The sequence below is a fragment of the Venturia canescens genome, chromosome 3 (genome assembly GCF_019457755.1).
Source record: "Venturia canescens isolate UGA chromosome 3, ASM1945775v1, whole genome shotgun sequence".
Lineage (NCBI taxonomy): Eukaryota > Metazoa > Arthropoda > Insecta > Hymenoptera > Ichneumonidae > Venturia > Venturia canescens.
Window position 1 is genome coordinate 976,250 of NC_057423.1, and position 17,895 is coordinate 994,144.

Consider the following 17,895-nt stretch of genomic DNA (forward strand, 5'->3'; position numbering starts at 1 on the left):
GGAGCGTATGGATAATCTGATTAAAGTCTTTTTTCGGTGACCGTTATACAGTCTCACTGCTGTCAGTCATCATTTTTCCCCCCCATTCGTAACACGAGATTGCATTAGCTTTGAAAAACGTCACGGTACTTGACGGAGCGAGGCACCAGAACACCCGCCAATTTTCCTACATCTCACACGCCACTTACAGAAATATCCGTGCGTCGTCTGTGTATGCATGAAATATTTATTTCTCCATCCGTTTCGACATTAAGAGAAAATTGCAGTGTCAAAAAAATGAGCGAGCGAGTCCTTTTGCGATATTTCATTAATCCGCTGAATCCTGAAAGAATTTCACGATGTGAACTTCAAAGTACGAATGGACAGCTGGTTTTTACTTCCATTTTACATTTATCTCTACATATACAGAACGAGATAAGTTGAGAAAAATAAAAATTGAAGCTTTCGAAAAACATAAGTATGAACCAATTCCGAAGGAGTTTGAATGAACGAAAAAAAATGATTGATGTAGCAGAATAACAAACGCGATTGAGGGAGCAAACTTATCTGGTAAATTGTTCGAATTATGAGGAAAAAAAAGAATAAATTGTAAGCACCGTGAGCGCACAAAAGTTTCAGTTGGATTGCAGTGACAGTCTGATAGGGGGTTGAGAAGGACGACTGCAGATCGAGGGGTGGCTGTTGAAAAATGAAATTTCATTTCACGTTGTAATAACATAAATACATCGGTTTTCATGAGTTCGATTTTTGTGTTTCGTTCAGTGAAAGTTTTGCGGGGACATCGAAGGGGGATCGTGTTCGAAAAAGAATAACAGAGGAAAAAAGAACAGGGAAACAGATCGAGGAAAAAAGAATTTAAAAAAATTGCTGTTCTGGGATCGCGAGCCCGAGATTTTGGAACATGATTTAGCACTCTCTCGTTTCGACAGTGGATACTCCGGAGCTCCTATTCTGTTCGGATGTCGCGCGCGGGTGGAAAGTGAAACGAATATATCGATAGGAGGGACACGCGCGAGATAGTCGTTTGTAAGGGTAATAATTCACGAATAGATATATAACTCCATATCTATATAGCTACTCACTCGAATTTTCTGTTCACTCCCATACAGAAACGTAGACACATTGCTCCCACGTTGTTTCCCTTCGCCCTCGCAAACTCCCCCACGTGTGCGCATCACTTCAGGATATTTTACGCGAAGCCCCTTTCCGCCCCCTTCGATGTTCCAACGCCCGAGAAAATCGCCGCGAACGTTGTTCCAACCAAGGGGATGAAAACGCCTCGCTCATAAACGTCAACGGCAGTTCTCTACAATTTTGAACTCTTGGCATTATCGAGTATCGATGATTTTCATATTTTATGTGTATTACGCTTTTTCACATTCTTGCGTCTGTGTAATTATTGAGTGAGAATTTTTTGAGGGTTGAACCGATCGACAGAGGCGTGACGTCCTCAAAACTCGTCCATTTAATAATTTCCTTGGATTATCTTGTTGCTGTCGAAAATCTCGACGACGCTTTTGCTCTTGAAAAATCAACCGAAACCCTCGAGATTTAAAACTTTTTTTTTACTTTGAATTCTCGAATATGTTTACTGTGTAATAAAGGTCCGAAGAAATCTCTCTTGTTACAAATGTCGTGAATTCATACGACACACTGACAAGTGCTTCTTTGCGAACTTTTGAGCGGGGAAAAAATGAATAATATAATTATCCGGATTGTTGAGAAGGCCTTTTTCTGGAGAGACTTGTACACGTGAAAGGGGGCTGGAAATTTGGAGGGTTGAAAGATCACTTGAACGATTGTTCTGGAACATTTACGTACTTTTAACCAATGGGGAGAAGAAATAGAGGGAAAGAGACAGAAAAAAGGTAAATACGCCGACATGTATCTGAACTTCATAGGAGGGTTCATACATCATGAAGAAAGCCACTCGCGATATCTTGAGCAAAGTCAGGGTTCTGTTTATCTCGATATGAAGTACGTGAAACACAGCAAACGTAGCTTTCTTCTTGGTGTAAGAGCTTTTACTTACTGAGAAGAAATTTTAAACGGGGGTATGCGTAAAGTAGACGTAGCGGAGCTGAGATCACATAAATATTTGACAATTTGAACCTCCGAAGTACGAGAAAATGTGATTTTGAATTCATTGAAAAACAGAAAAAACTTGGCTCCGTTCATTTTTGGCGTTCCATCGAGTTATTTTATCAGGGATTCTGATGGCGGTTGAAGTGATTGTTCAAAAATAAACTCAGCAGGAGGTTCGTGAATATTTTGGCAGTTTTTCGGGAAGAAAAGGGGCGGGAGGAAGAGGGTTGGGAGAGCTCGTAGAGGGATTTACGAATTGGAGTTGCGCCGGAACCGAGAGTGAAAGAGACGAAAGCGAGGAAAGAAGGAAAAGGGAATGAGAGAGTGGATGAGGAAGGAGGAAGTTGGCCTGAGCGGTGACTGAAACACATGGGGGATGAAAGAGAAAGAAGGATGGCGGTCTCGATATACGTATGTGGAGAAATATAGTAAAACTCGCGAATCAGGCGAATGGCTATAGCGTAGGAGTGGAAGAGGAAAAGAGAAAGAAAGAGATATGGCCATAAAACAACGGGCGCAGTCTGCTTGTTACCCAGACGCCGTAAACTCCGGGTATGAATCTGAATTATGGAATTATATGGCGCAGTAACTCATATCCTTGGCGCATGTAGGGTGGGCTCCGAGACCCCCTTAAATCATACGCTACACTCGTTTGCCCGATACCTCTCGCTCGCCCACTCTCTCTCTCTCGTTCTTCTTCTTTCTCTGCATCCTATCCCCCTCCCCACACCTGCTTTTCGACTCTTTTGACTCTTTCAATGCCCGCTCATTCGCTCTCTCCTTTGATCTCCTCAAGCTCTCGCTCTTTCTCGTTATTTTCCTTCTTCATTTAACGCAAAATTTTTTTTCTTATACGTTTGAACGCCCCTCAATTTTGTATTTCATCATTTTTCTCAAGTTTCGACTTTTTCCTCAATTTTTTTCGTCTCCACGATGTTAGCGGTGCACGTTTACTCCATCCGTAACCTCTTCTGCTAACCTAAGCCCCATCAAATACAATAATGACATAGATAAAAAGCAAGCGAACGAGTAAGATTTGAAAGCAAAGAGGAGACAAAAAGCGAGACGCAGAGAGAGAGAGAGATAAACAAAGATGGCGTTGACGCAACGTGTAGATCTCATAAAGGCGGTGCCGTGACCATCACGAAGTACCCCATTGGAGAGCTTTTGCACTGGACATTAATGGCCGTCATAAAGATGCGGTCCATGGTGTGCTGGTACGCGAACGATGTCCTCGGCGTATTTGGAGCGTAATTCACCCAAGCTTTTCTCATGTAGCCTCGACGTCATCGTGCTCTTTTACTAAACCTCGAGTCAAGTCTGTATTACGGCCAAAGAAAATGAATTTTTTGGTTCCCGAAAAGAAACGATTTTTACTCAAGATCATGGTGAAGGATAATCAAAATGCCAAAATACCAAAATATAAAATACCAATTTGTTAACAAACCTAATAACAATAAACTAATTTTCATTTCCTTCTTATTTTTCGTTATTTGCTTTTGCGAAACCTGCTGAATTGAGGAAGTAAAAAATGAAGTGTCAGATGCATTAATAATTCGAGCGTTGGGGAGAACGATGTTTAAGAGGTTCTTTCTGAGAGCGCTTTGACGCTTCGTAAGAACTTCTCGTACCCGTACGAATTAGTTTCTTTGCCTCATTTCTCAAGCTACACTTGTGCCCCTTAAATGCCTCGTGGGCTGCATAAAATATACTTTTCTACGGATGTGTCTTATGTATGTTTCCATGACTATATAAATACGCGTACATGTTTCTACGTATAGAATATATGCTGTTCTCTGGCATTACACATCCGAGACATACGCGTTCCATGAAAACCGTCGCATTTTCCGGCACATAAAACGCGCTCCCGGAATTTGCTTCACGCCTTTATCGTGCTTCACGCTCCACACTTCTCTTGCAGCGCCCCCAGCAAAGTTACTACGCACTTTAACCATTTCCAGCCTGGAAGACGCCCGTTAAAGATCGGGCTTAACATTCTTGCTTATGCCACTAGCTGTTAGAAAAAAAAAACATTTTCTTAAAAAAGTAATTACATTTACAACATGTATGATTTACCTTTGCAAATAAACCTTCAATGATTTTCCATGGATTTTGCTCCACTTACAGAAAATTCCAGCAGTTAATATAATTTATTCTTCCGCGTGTAAGACAAAAGTGTATTAATATTAATTATTATTTATTTATACGACGTTAAAATGTTTTCAAGCTGCTTTCTTATGATTCAACTCCTCACGAATTCTGCTATGTAATTATAATCCTACCATCATATTTTATCACAGTACATTAATTCAAATGTTTCGCATTATTTATTTCACAAATGAACGCGTATTCAGAGTCTGTATAGAAACTCATATTGTACGAGCCGATTAGATAACAGATAATTATAACTTAGGCCATCGTCCGTATGAGTTTTTATTGCAAAATATTAGCTTATTACTTTTGTGTGGGTGTATTTTTAAATTCGCAGACTACATTTGTCTATCACGGATAATTTAATCCTCTTCGTGCATTGAAGATAATGACATTTTATCGCGGCTCTATTAGAACCCATCAATATAGATATAACTATATTTAAACAGTAGTACTGAGTTGCATGAGGCTACCATAAAGAGGGTCAGTCCTCGTTAATCCAGCAGACATATATCTTCAACCGCCCAGAGTCCAGTAATTACACCGGCGTTAATAAATAATTTTCAACGTTCCGGGAACGAGCCGCGTGTTTCACGAGAGCGCATACGTATTTTTTTTACGTTAAATGTTAAACTGTGTACACGCGAGTATAGAGATATCGGTGAGAGCATCGGTGCAATGCGTGCTCGTTCCACCATTTTACTTTTTGCTTCACTTTTTCGTCCTTTTTTTTCTATCCAACGTTTCATCAATGCAAGAGGCTTATATACCTGGGGCGGAATAAAACTTCTCCGTGTATACGCACTTCGGTCGTTAAGATTTTATGGGCTTTTTTAATCAGCTCATATTCCAGGCCAATTTAACTATACGATGGGCCAATTGCCCGACAACCACGAGACGACTTTATAACCAAGCACTGAACACTACTTCCTTCCTCGAGGAATCTCTTTTCCGTCTTCTCTCGAAGTTTTATCGAAGAAATTGTTGAATCGATTCGCTTTTTCGTTTGCTTATCGTTGAATAGTTTTCATTACTACGCTCGTTTGACAGGCGACCATCTCCATAAAAGTTCTCGCACGATGATTCAATGACACTCCGTTTAAGAGGGTGTTCCCAACATCAAAGAAAATACTCCGCAGCCAACTGTTCACTTTCCATTATAAGCTGTTTACCAGATTACATACCGTTTTCAAATTCCATGCTTGCCCCTTTTACGCGTGGAGCACATTCTGGACGAATATATTCCGAAATTCCTGGATGATCCCGACGATCTACGATACGTCGAGAAGATATAATCAGAAGCATTCGAGCGAAATTAATTTCGTCTGGATGGCTGCGCGCGATGTTGTGTGTATAACCACGAAAACGCACACGACCGGGGGAACGCCAAAGATCAAAGGAGGACATGAAATCGTCGATGTAGTACGTGCCACTTCTTAGCCTATGAAAATTCCGTCAACAACCGAGAATTTGCTTAAGCTTTAGGCCAAATTCTTTTTTTCCTACAAACGTGTATAAAATGGGGAGAATATTATGGGGAGAATAAATTGAACATCCCCGTTGAGAAACAATCATAACGAAATACTCACTCGAAGATTAATTGGAGATTAAAAAATTCCAGACATAATTAGTGGCCTAAAGCTTGCCCAAAAATCTTTATTCTCCATGTTAATAATCTAATTAAAGGACCAAAATCGAGGGTTACGTTAAAACCCTCCTTATGGGGTAGAAACTTGAGAGAATTTTCCAAATTAGCACGAGAGCATGCAACACTGTATATCTTTAAATAGTACATACAGGGGTGCAGGGTTACCCGCAAAAGGGTCTTCGTCGTTAGGGTCTGAAACGTAATAATTAATTGTGGCAGAGGAGGGTCGAGTTGGCTCTCTTGTGTCCGTTTGCCAGAGGGTTCTCTCTTTGCTCGTGGCCAGCAGCAGCAAAATGAGGGGCTACTTGCTGCTGCTACTGCTACTATGCAATAGCGTCAAGTTTCTCTGTGGTGTGGAATACGCGAGAGAGTTTGCTCGGAAAACCATCGGTGTATTGCGTGTTGGCAATCCTCGCTACCACCAGTTGCTGCAGAGGTTTCTGGGTCGTTGGAGAGCTAAGCGGAACTCACAAGGATCGCTTTGAAAGAACTAGCCATATACGTATTTATGGAGTTACGTATGAGGCGTCCCAAAAGTTGCTTCTGTTTACTTGAAAGTTCAACGATGTTGAAGGTCTGGACATAAAAAAGATTTCTCACATTCGGTTTTTCGATTCACCGTTGCCATGATTTTCGTCAGTTGGTGATATCCAAAGGTGCGTGGCGTCCAGAAAACGCCGTCTAATCTATATTGATGCTTGGACTCAAAGAAAGAAATCTTTAAAATGAAATTTTCAGTATCGGTTCATTGTAGACAAAAATAGATTAAGGGGCTCACCCCGTGTGGCAGCTAGATTTTTTGGACTTTTTTCGCGAATTTTTTGCGGCGAGGAACAAAAACATAGACTTTTATTCAACCCTTCAAATTAAAAATGTCTATTTTTCTTCCTCGCCGCAAAAAATTCACGAAAATACTCCAAAAAATCCAGCTGCCAACAGGGTGACAGCTGGATTTTTAAGAATTTTCCCTTAAGAATTTTCATTTCGTCATTTCACAATCTCTACGCGCTGGTAAGATCTAATGTTACTTTCGGGACACTGCTTATGTAGCCACGTTTTTGTACACTCAAAAGCTATGTAAGGGTGGAATTCACTGAGGAAACATGAGCGACAGTTACTGTATGTTCTCTGCTGAAGGGCTCACACAAAACCTCGCTCTCTCTCGCTCTTTTTTGTTTCCATTTCATTCTCTCTCTCTCTCTCTCTCTCTCTTTCTTTAGAATGTTCTCTACTTAGGGTATGTTGCTGGAAACGCAAAGGGAGAACGGTGCGACTGAAGCGACAAGCTTCTTTGATTGAGAAACGACTTTCCGGTGACGGACGACTTTCTTGCACAAGGGATCCGCACGGTCGCGTTATAAATCGAGCGCGAAATCATTAATCCAACTGTCGCGAGTTCTCAGTGCCGGAAAAGGAAGTGGGACGGGTTCGCACGAGCGCCATCTATATCCGTTCTCATAGAATCTACGTTTGTGCGTACATATAGTCACATTGGCGTGAATATGAACCGATTGCTCTGCCGGACTATTTTCTCAGACTGGAATAAATGACAGGCTGGGCGATGAAAAATTATTTTTCAATTATTCTCGCTTCAAATTCATCGTCCGAATGTCATCATACTTACCGGAACGATTTTTGAACAGAAAATGTTGGTGCTCAATTCGATTAATCTCTCATACTTGATGTTTACTGAGTAGGACCTTTTGCAAACTTTTGTGTTACGAAGAGTTAATTAAAGCGTTCAAACTGCAGTCACATTTCTAGTGAAATGTCGACCAATTTTATTGTGGTTGTTCTCCACAGCAGGTATGGAGAATGTTCCAGATAGGTCGTCATAGCTTAATAGTGACGGACTAAAACTGCCGGTAGAAAATGTTCAGCTCGTATCAAAATTCTAGCAACTGTTCGATCCACATGTTTCTCTTCTCAAGGCCAGTTTCAGTTGTTGTAACACGATTCTCTTACTGCATTGTTTTTTTTTCCTGTCACTCCGTGTCCGTTTTTCTCTCGCCCGTCGTGCTGTACGAATTTTAATCCGGGTTGAGCTCAGTTGACCACAATTTATTTCCTGCAAACGAGGATGGACGGAGAAAAATTTTGCGGGGGTGGGAAGTGTGAAAATCGTCGAGTTTCTCAGTCCCTCTGGCGATAAACGATGAATCTGCGCTTGATGCATTTGCGTATGAACGCGTAGAAAAGTGCACAAAGTAAACGACCCCGAGTCCAGAATAAAATCTCGTTCGACGCCGCTTTTCATGACTCCACCCAGACATTTGATTCCGGATATGACGCTTGCTTTATCGCTTCATAAACTTCTCAGAAGAGTCAATAAACTTTTGTTATTTTTAATCGCACAACCGGACAACGTAATTTTCGTCTTCGCTTCACTATTTTATTTTCCCTCTTTACACGCAATTTATTCTACTTGAGTTAACCGAATGAAAAAAAGCTTGAGTTTATGAAAAGTGATAAAAGTGATAACGAACGTTAGAATGCGAGCGGGTTTTATATTTTGTGGCGTTAACATGTTGTAAAGTCATTTTATTTTTCGACTTTATTTCAAAGTCTACGAGTTGGATTGCTCGAAACCATTCGTAAGAACCGAACGAGCATCATAATATTTTTTTAACCAGTCGAGTCGAAGAATTTCCGGATCGGGAACCGACGAAGAGCCCCAAGAAAAACAGCCATCGCGAGAGACAGACGCACGCAAGGAAGAGCAGCATGTTTTTCTCTCGTAATTAAAATATACAACTGTTTACTCAACAAATGGTCGAGGTGTAAATCTGTCAGGGGAGCTCTTGCCGACGACGCATAGTAAAATACGTGAATGCTCGTGTATATGAGCTCCGTGCTCGTTCGGAAGATTAAGAAGAGATGTTGTTCCGGAGTTTTCCTCTTCGCATCACCTCCACTGTATGAAAGTATATACGAGCATTAACACGAGTGAAAAATCTCGCTGTTTTCTTCTCGCAGCTGCCGCCTCTCGATCATTCGCTGCGCTTCGGCCTTAATCTCTTCCCGTCTCTCCTTTATCCTCATTTTCTTCAAGATTGTATGCGCTTTGATGTGAAGTCAGCGATTGACGCGATGAATCAAGCAAGCTGATTGAAGCAGGACAATTTCAGGGAGAATGAATTTCAGGGTGAGTGAAGATGGCGCCGCTGTAATCGATTGTGTCGACGATCGAAACGTTCACCAGATCCGGTATCTCTTGTCCCGTCTAAGTCTCTGAGTTTGCTACTTTTATCAGTGAAAAATCTCGTGTTTCTTATTTATGTGCGTAGAATGAAAAAGAGAAAGTCTTTTTTTCGAGTCGCAATATCGGGGTGTCGCATCGACCTGTCATCCATCTTTGCAGGGATCTCTGTAGGGATGAACACAAGTGAGGAGAATCCTGGAAAAGTAGGATTTCTATCGGTTCTAAAAAAAAAACACGAAGATGAGCCGAGGATATAGCCGTGGATGAAAAAAAAATGAAAAAAAGTGAAATCCAGCGAAAGAGAGGAGAGAAAAAGCCTCGTAATGCGAGACTTTCGGACAGGGATTTTCTCATTGACGGGGATGAGCCAGTGCACTATGGAGCTCGTGTGCACCGAATACGACAGACATTTTGCCAGGAGAACACGCGTATGTCACTGAAAACTTAATGCGCTTGTGAAAGCAACTGACAAGCGAGCAAAGTCTGCTCCAGAGACTTTTTCCTTTTCTCGTAAGTTTTTAATTATTCCATCAGCATTGTTATAATTTTTTCATCAAGCAGAGTACACGTTCCCAAAAAACGTAGTGCTAAGAAATTGATGTTTTTTTTTTGCCTGACTCATTTTGCCCCAGCTATTCTTGAGATTCCGCAGTGAAGATTAAATTCTCACACTCGGTCTAGTCGTAGCTCCTGCCACTGGCGGATTGTTCTGTTGAACCATGAGCTAATTCATCGAAAGCGTCTGGCGCGCGGTGTCGAGTGACACTTTCTTTACAGCTTCCTCTTTAACTCCACAGGCAAAGATCTCTAAGCTCGTGTAACTTAACAGACACTCTGATATGTGTATACGGATACTTAAGACTCTCGACTATCCTCACGACAGGAATATTTATGGACGAAAGCTTTATGTCCACGGTTCTTTCGTTTTACTTCACGTTCCTTTTTCTTTATCGCAGGATGTGTAAAAATCATCCGCTCGCTACGTTGTGTACGCCCACGTTTAACCTAATCAGACGTGTGTTTTACCTTTTGGAACGGAGTGAAGAAATGTCCTCAAAAGAGTACCGTTTAATTTTTTCTATTATCCCGTACAAGGAAACTTCACAGATTCTTCCATATCGTCATTCAAGTCCATTAGTCAATGTAGACAATCGATGGAGGTTCGACGACACGTACAAACTGTGGCACGATTCGTCTTTGTTTCATTGCAACTGGAAAAGGAAATTGGAAGGAAGTGGCAATCGCTTTGTGGAGGGTGAATGCTCGAATCCTTGGGAGAAAGAAAGCAAGGGACGTAAGGAGGAGAAGAAGAGGGAGCGAAGGTTGAAAGCACAGGGGAAAAAGGGGTAACGAGCCATCGTTGAGGGCAGACAGTCCGAACAAACCTCCTGGAGAAGCAGGAGTCGCGCTTTCGAGCGTGGTTTTGTGTACGAGGATGTGGTTACACATGTGTGCGCGTGTGTGTGTGTGTGCAGAGAGGATTGATACGGGTGAATAAGAGCGTGTACAAGTGAGATGGAAAGGGAGAGCGAGTGAGGGATGTCCTTCACCCTCGAGTCTGCCTACAGTTTGGCCAACTCCTTAGCTTTCCAAATGGAGGCTAGGAGTGAAGTAGAAATGAGAGAAATGGAAGGGGTGAGAGAGAAGTGTGCAAGGAGGAGCAGAGTGATGTATGAGGCAGCGATTGCACGCAGACTTTGACTATAAATCCCAGCAACGTGGCTGAAGTTACGAAACCCCTATGTAGAAGCTTGTCTGCCCGGACCCACCCCCACACCCTGTCCCCTCTCCGAGGACAAGCAGCAGTGTGTTTGTGTGGGAATGTCAGATATGGAGAGAGTGTGTAAGAGAAGTAACGAATCATGCACTGGCATAAAATCGAGAAAGATGTTACTCCAGTTTTTGCCCCTTCGAAGAAGGTCCAGAAGAACGCCGAAACAGACCCCCTTAAATTTATGTCCTCGCAGAGGCTGTAATGGGGGCTGCTTGTCCAGCGCGTAAATAAATATGCGGATATTCGTAGAATGAAAAAAAATGGAAAATATGGTCATAGGGTGGAGCCTGGTAGACCTCCCTTCGAAGCTACTCAGCCAGGGAAAGACTCTCCAAGAGTGGTTTTGATGGGTGTGGAACTTTCGTGTAAAATGCTCTTGCCCGAAACGAAAAAAAATACGAATGACGGCTTTCACCAGCATAAAAATGAATAAATTCGGTTCGAGGGTTCGAAATCGTTTTGGGGACACGAACAGATGGATGTTAATAATGTAATGCGTGGTTGTTCTTTCAAACCAACTATGAAATGACCGGCCATTTAATTCAAAAACTCAGTTCACTCCGTAAAAAAGTTTTGGCTGTTCTGGAATGATTTTTTGGATTTAACGCTGCCTGTAGGCAAGCATCGGAGCTCGAGAATCCATTGGTTTTCTTAGCGAGCTCGCGAAGCGTTGATAGCTTTGAAAAAATATTACTGTTACCGCCGGAAAAGGTTGCACCGGTGCGCCCTTCCGGCGTCGAAGAGGTTATGAGGCTGCGGGGAGGAGACCCTACTGCTAAAAGCTGGTATAAATCTTGTCGCCGCCCTTTTCTATATTCTCTCTCCATCCTTCCTTCTTGGTAATACCACACGCAGAGGGCGTTGTGTGCCGAATGCAGCTGCACATGGCTGATATCGGTTCACCGAGCCACCCACCCGAGCTAAACCGATATCGACTCGATCAGAGTCTAACGGAGGCTGCGAAGGCACTCTCAAGTTTCAACGAGCCTATTAAATCCTGATGGTTAGTCACTGCGTGGGTGCTGGGCGGACAAGCAAATTCTACCTTCATAAAATCTATGAAAATAAATTATTTTTCCCCAATTGAAAATGGCAGCTAATGGGCTCCAGGCATTATCCAATGATTCCCAGTGCCGCGGTACTGCCGGATAACATTATAGGCTATTTATTCATTTTTGGAACATTGGATCAGTAAGAATTCATAAAAAGTGGATCAAACGCCCAACTGCTGAGTAACTAAATCAGGATACTGGCCTGATCGACGATCTACACTGACAGAAGTGTTAGAAAAATGCTTCTGGCCACAGGAATCAAGATGTAATTCCCTGATCCAGGTGAAGTGGCCATCAGCACCTAAGAACCTTCATCTTTGACTCCTGGGCAGCCTCGCGAGGATCAAACCATTACTTCTTCATCGTTGCCTCCGTCATTGGAATAAGAGAGGGAGGAAGAGAGTGAAAAAAATGGAGAGAGAATGAGGAATGGTGCGTGGTTCACCGGATCTTTGGGAAGCACACGGATTTCCGTAACTTGGTGGCAACTCTGGGGGCGGTTGGGTCGAAGAAGAGAAGAGCCAAGCGTTTGAGGGAGAAGGAAGAGCTGAGTCTGGATGATGAAGGTAGCCGGTGTCGGGTGATGGATGGTCGACCTCCGCCCTCCGACAGGCACCCATTAGTTCCCATCCGACGTTCTACTGGCACCTCTACGCCTCTAACACACTCTCTCCCTCGCACCGTCTACCTTCCTTCAGTGGCTGACGCCCCTCTGCTGCCGAGCGTTAATAACAAGCGGCCCGCTCTGGTCTCTGATGATTGTTTGTCCTTATGGGCTTTTGTCTATGTTGAGCAGCCGGGCTCTGCGGTTCCCGTTGTCATCGTTACGTCATTATTGTTGCGGGCTACTGTATTCGATAAGTAATTAATCGATTTTACATCCTGGGGCTGCTGCTCATCCATTGTCATTATAAATTCAGGGACGAATGTAAAAATAACTAATGAAAGCCTGCAAAAGGATTTCGGAGGAAGTTATTTTTCCCAATTAATGAGACTTTGTCTGAGCAGTTGATGTCCAGTGATCCAAATAACCAGACCCGATCGACCATCGATGGCAGACTCGAGCCATAATCCTGCAAGGATCGGTAAAAGTTAGTGAAAAATTCATCGTAGAGACGAAAATATCAGTCCGGCAAACATCCGTTTCAAATGAAAATGTTGCCACGTTCATTTTCTTTGATACTATTAATTGGCTTATTAATTACAACGCCAACTCGAGATGGAGGCAACCGCGACTGTATCTCGCGCTTGCCCGTTCAACGTATATACTTCTCTTCCACCTCTTCCGCCTCCGCCTTCTCCTGCTCCTCCTCATTCTCGTCCCATTTTGAAACTCTCTGTGCACCCGATGTGGCATCCAGCATTGTCCAAAGAGGCAGACGGATGGGCAGTTTCATTGTCCGCATTGTACGTCAGTCCGTATTCTCCCTCTCTCTCTTTCACTCTGCATCCGGGAAAGCTGTCCGACAATCGAGCAGACGGCTGTCACGAGATAAACTTCAACGTCAATCGCCTGTGTATAGTACTGTCCTGTGCACACCACCTCGTGTACAACACCGCACCAGTATATTCAGAGCCATCAATATACCGCGGTTGCGCACGTGCTATTCAATTTTCAATATATTTCACCACCCGATACTCTCTCGCCCACCCTCTATCGCTCTCGGAACCTCTGTGAAATCACGATGAGCAGCCGACTTTCTCGTGTCAGTGATTGACGCATTCGCCAACCTGATCGACTCGATTTTCTCGCCATTTCCCTTTTTTTCAAACTACTTCATGGTCAAATACTTCTTTTGATTTAGAAAAAATAATGAAGCGACGGAAGCCCCTAATTATGCAATGGTACAGAATGACCAATTGAATTCCTTTCGCATTAGAGATTCGTAGTTGCAATGACGACGGAGTGACATTTAAAATAGAGAGTACAGTTCTGAAGAAATGCACATTGAATCGAGGAAGCAATTGAATTTCTTTATTTCAAGTATAACAAGCAAGAAAATTATCCTCCTCATAAAATTCGACGGAAATCATATAACCGTATAATCTTCAGCGCAGTACTCATAAAACGGATATACTTATCATTCGAGACATTAAATCTTCTTGCTGTATGAAAACCATGTAGGTATTGAGGAATTCAATTGATAGTCGCTCGTAAAAACTGCCAAGAGTTTGTCGTATTGAATTACTCGTTAACGCTTTATTCCCCTGAAAAAAAAACGCTCGAGAAATACTGATAAATAAAGAATAAAAGTACTGGGTGAGCGAGTCGTGACGGTTGAAGAAATCGTATGTGAAAGACATTTGCATAATCCAGATGAGATTTCAATCTGAACTCTCTGTAACACATTGGATCGCTTAATACATATAAATATCAGATATCAATGCATAAATATATATACATTTTAATGACACATGCATTCCGAGGCTAGCAGAGATTAAACGACCCTCCCTATTTATACTAAAGGCGGTCGATGCTCATTCAGATAAAACCTTCATTTCCGTATATTCCTTGTTCATTGTTCTCATACGCACGCGATGTGAGATTCCCGACCAATAATAAAATTTACAACTCTATATTACGATACGAAACTGTTAAAACGGAGATGAAAGGCTCACGAGAGAGGAAAAATGCTGGGATCCACGAGCAAACGCTCCTCACGTTTCTTAATTGTGCACTCGACGAGACAACGATGTAAATTCTTTTGCATTGTCGACGACTATATGAATTATGACACTTCGAGTATAATATAAGCGCATACACACAATCATACTCAAAGTAACGTGTTAATAAGAATGATTTTTATTACTCAAGACGGGAGAGTCACATGAAGAGGAAAATCATCGATCAATTTTATTCTCACTCGTATCGTTCTAAGAACTGTAATATCTCTCTTATTTACAACTATTTTATGCACGCACGTACACATATATTAAAGGCGCAAGTTATTCAACAACGTCATCCAACGATCGCAGGCAATAATATATTTTATAGAACGCCTCTGCAAACATTTTTTACGTACAGCCGATAGAAACGACTCATATACTCTTTTACAAGCACACCTACGAACAAGTGAAAATCCACTCGAGAGCCATCAAAACACCGTTTCCTCTGCCAAACTTGATAATTCGATATTTTTTAAATCTCTTATCTCTCGCTCGTAAACTTCCTCGTCGATTCACAAACACCATACAATTTTACCGTTCAACCGATCCATGTTTGAACGTGAGAGAGGAAAATGAAACGCACGATTTGAAACTTAAAGACATTCGCACAGAAAATTATCTTCCTCTCACTTTCATCTACTCTTTCCTCATGCTCGATCACTCCCTTATCTTAGAGGATGCCCCTGATAACGTCCGGGGAGAAAGTTCTTCGAAACAAGGAAGCCATTAAATTGTGAAGCTCTTGCATAAGACAACAAGACAGAGAAAATAATCGTACATCGAGTTGTTCCAAAGAGCATCGACTTTTTAAGTGTTTCTTGAGATCGCTGGTGAATGTGTTTATTCTGACGAGAAAATAATCATATACCAAAATGAGAATCTTGAAAAAAAAAAATTTTACACCCAGGCCCAGTAGACTGAAAATATATTTCACCAAATATCACGGGGCTGTTGAAAAACTGCCGATTTCATTTAATTGAAACTAAAATCATGAGATGATCCTCAGGGACGTTATTTAGATATTTCGGAAAAAGTACTGGATAAAAAAAAATCTACTGTCGTATGAATAGTGTGAAGTTTATGGGGATTTATTATTTTTGTACCTCGTAATAATATCGCATCTGTTCCAAAGATCTACTAAAGTTTAGGTTCGGAGACGAGCACGCTCACCGCTAAACCTACACATCGTCTATATTTAAATTGTGGCATTGACACCAGTGATTTTAGTTGACCTTTCTGATGCATCCGCATTGCGAGGTCCGTTAACAATGACTTCTTCTATGATGATCCCTTTCCGTATTTCCGTACCAAATGGAACAACTTGTTGGAGATCTAATTGGAGGAAAAAATCGATTCGTTTTTTGAGAATACTAAAAAAAAGAACTGGAACTGAAAACGAAAAGAGAATCTCCTTCCAAATATTTTTGACTCCAATCGCTATCGCAACTTTTGAATTATCAAAAAAATTGTTTCGCACTTATTATGTTCCTTTTGTAATATGGCAAATAACCAACAAAAAAGGAAAAATGTGTTGTCGGAAATTACAGCTTGAAATTTTTCTTACTACGAGGAAAGATCTTTCCTTCAGATGAAAGTTCAATGAAAATAAAACCCAACGAGATCTTGTGATTGGGATTTTGGCGCTGAACTAAACTTCATGGTTTTGACTGTTCGTTACGAGACACTCTATATTGTATTCATCCTCATTGAATGCGGTACTTACTTCTGAGCTGCAAAATGATGGATCACTAGGAGAGTTATTAGGCACCATTACGCCATTCTGTGCCTCGTCTTTGAGAATTCTAAACTCGGGCAATCCTTCCTGTTGCAATTTCTACGTAAAACAAAATTCACCCAATTCTTTAATAGTTCAACCAAATGCCTGAATTTTCATTCATTTCATTGGGTTTCATTTTATTCTCAATCTTGCGATCTACTTACCAAAAGGTCAGCTTGGCCAGCCTCTGTTTTATCCAGTTTAAGGAAGTTTTCCACCACATTGTACATTCCTTTGATTTCTTTCGTACATTTTGCTTTATTACCATTCTCTTCGTTAAGCACTGGAGTCTGCAGGGAATGAGGGTAAGTAATTTAGCATTATAGTTTGAAAAATTCTCTTATCAAAGGAAAAAAGACGGAAAAAGAATTCCTTCAATAGACAAACTCATGAAATCAGTACAATGTTGAGACCAAGGAAAACAAGAGTACTAAAAGAGAATTTCAAAATCTGTCTGTATATAATCAAATTTTTATGCAATCCTGCACATCAGAATTCATATGAATATTTAAAATTATATAACGTCGTGAAATAAACAGTATGCCCGGTATGTAATCTGAGGAAAATATAATTAATAAAAAATCGACTGATTTGAAAAAAAAAGTCGTGGACAGAAATCTTTCTACAGCCCAAAACAGGAAATAATGAAATGCCGAGCCATAGACTAATATTTTTCTTCGACAATATAAAACCAAAAATTGAGCTTCACTATTCTTGTATTGTATTACGAAACTTTTTTACATGCTCGTAAGTGTTTCGTTGTGAATACTCACCGAAGTGACGACTGCCACGCAAAGAGCGATGATCAATATCGACATGATAGTTCAGTGGATCGCTGTTAAGAGTTCACTGCCGACATTACGAATCGAAAGCTTTTTATATATCCGGAACCGTATCGAATTACACAAGCAGTTAATTCTCATACACTGTGGAATGTTTGACGAGTTTGTTCATTTCATTTCATTTGTTAGACAAATAAGCAATTTATTTCCTTTATGAATGTTAACCGATGAGAAAATGATTTCTATTCTTTCGTACAAAATTATTGCTTAATCCATCCATCACGTTCGAACTAATGATATCAATATGATCAAAGATCGACATTCGAGCCTTAATTTATTCAATACCTTTTTTCGGAAATCGAATTTAATTGTCGATAACAGATACACAGATATTTGTTCAAGTGGTTATCAGTTTTTTGTATAGATATTTTTCTACGCACTTGAATTCACTTATTAGAATAATTTTGAGGAGACCAATTTTGCTGATCTTCTTTTTCATGAAGTGGCATGAGATAAAGATTCTCCTCAATTTTACTTATTCTATAAGAAAATCATCCCTTGCTCTCTAAAAAGATTTTCATTTTCCTGTACGGAAATTCAATAATAAAAATTCATCGACAAAGTTGTGTTCGATGAATGAGATATTTTTTCACCAAATTAATGAATTCGTGATGCTGCGCTGGGAAGAAATATCGATGACGAAGTAACGGTAAATGAAATTTGAACCGAATGGCCCAAAACATAAATGTTGCTTAAT

General features: G+C 41.1%; 1 protein-coding gene across 1 annotated transcript; it reads right to left on the reverse strand.

Annotated features, from left to right (window-relative positions):
• Nucleotides 1-14,735: 14,735 nt before the first annotated feature.
• Nucleotides 14,736-17,669, reverse strand: LOC122407623 (uncharacterized). The gene is made up of 4 exons (XM_043413954.1): nucleotides 17,130-17,669; nucleotides 16,521-16,646; nucleotides 16,303-16,413; nucleotides 14,736-15,911 (listed from the first exon to the last, which is right to left on the reverse strand). The coding sequence occupies exons 1-4, from the start codon at nucleotides 17,172-17,174 to the stop codon at nucleotides 15,858-15,860; spliced, it is 336 nt and encodes a 111-aa protein (XP_043269889.1). The 5' UTR covers nucleotides 17,175-17,669; the 3' UTR covers nucleotides 14,736-15,857.
• Between the last annotated feature and the right edge of the window lie 226 nt (nucleotides 17,670-17,895).

Excerpts from the sequence above, each read along its gene's own strand:
- LOC122407623 (XM_043413954.1), bottom strand. The coding sequence starts at position 17,174 with ATGTCGATATTGATCATCGCTCTTTGCGTGGCAGTCGTCACTTCG. Across the intron at positions 16,647-17,129 it reads GCGTGGCAGTCGTCACTTCG|ACTCCAGTGCTTAACGAAGA; the intron begins GTGAGTATTCAC and ends CATTCCCTGCAG. Across the intron at positions 16,414-16,520 it reads CTGGCCAAGCTGACCTTTTG|AAATTGCAACAGGAAGGATT; the intron begins GTAAGTAGATCG and ends TGTTTTACGTAG.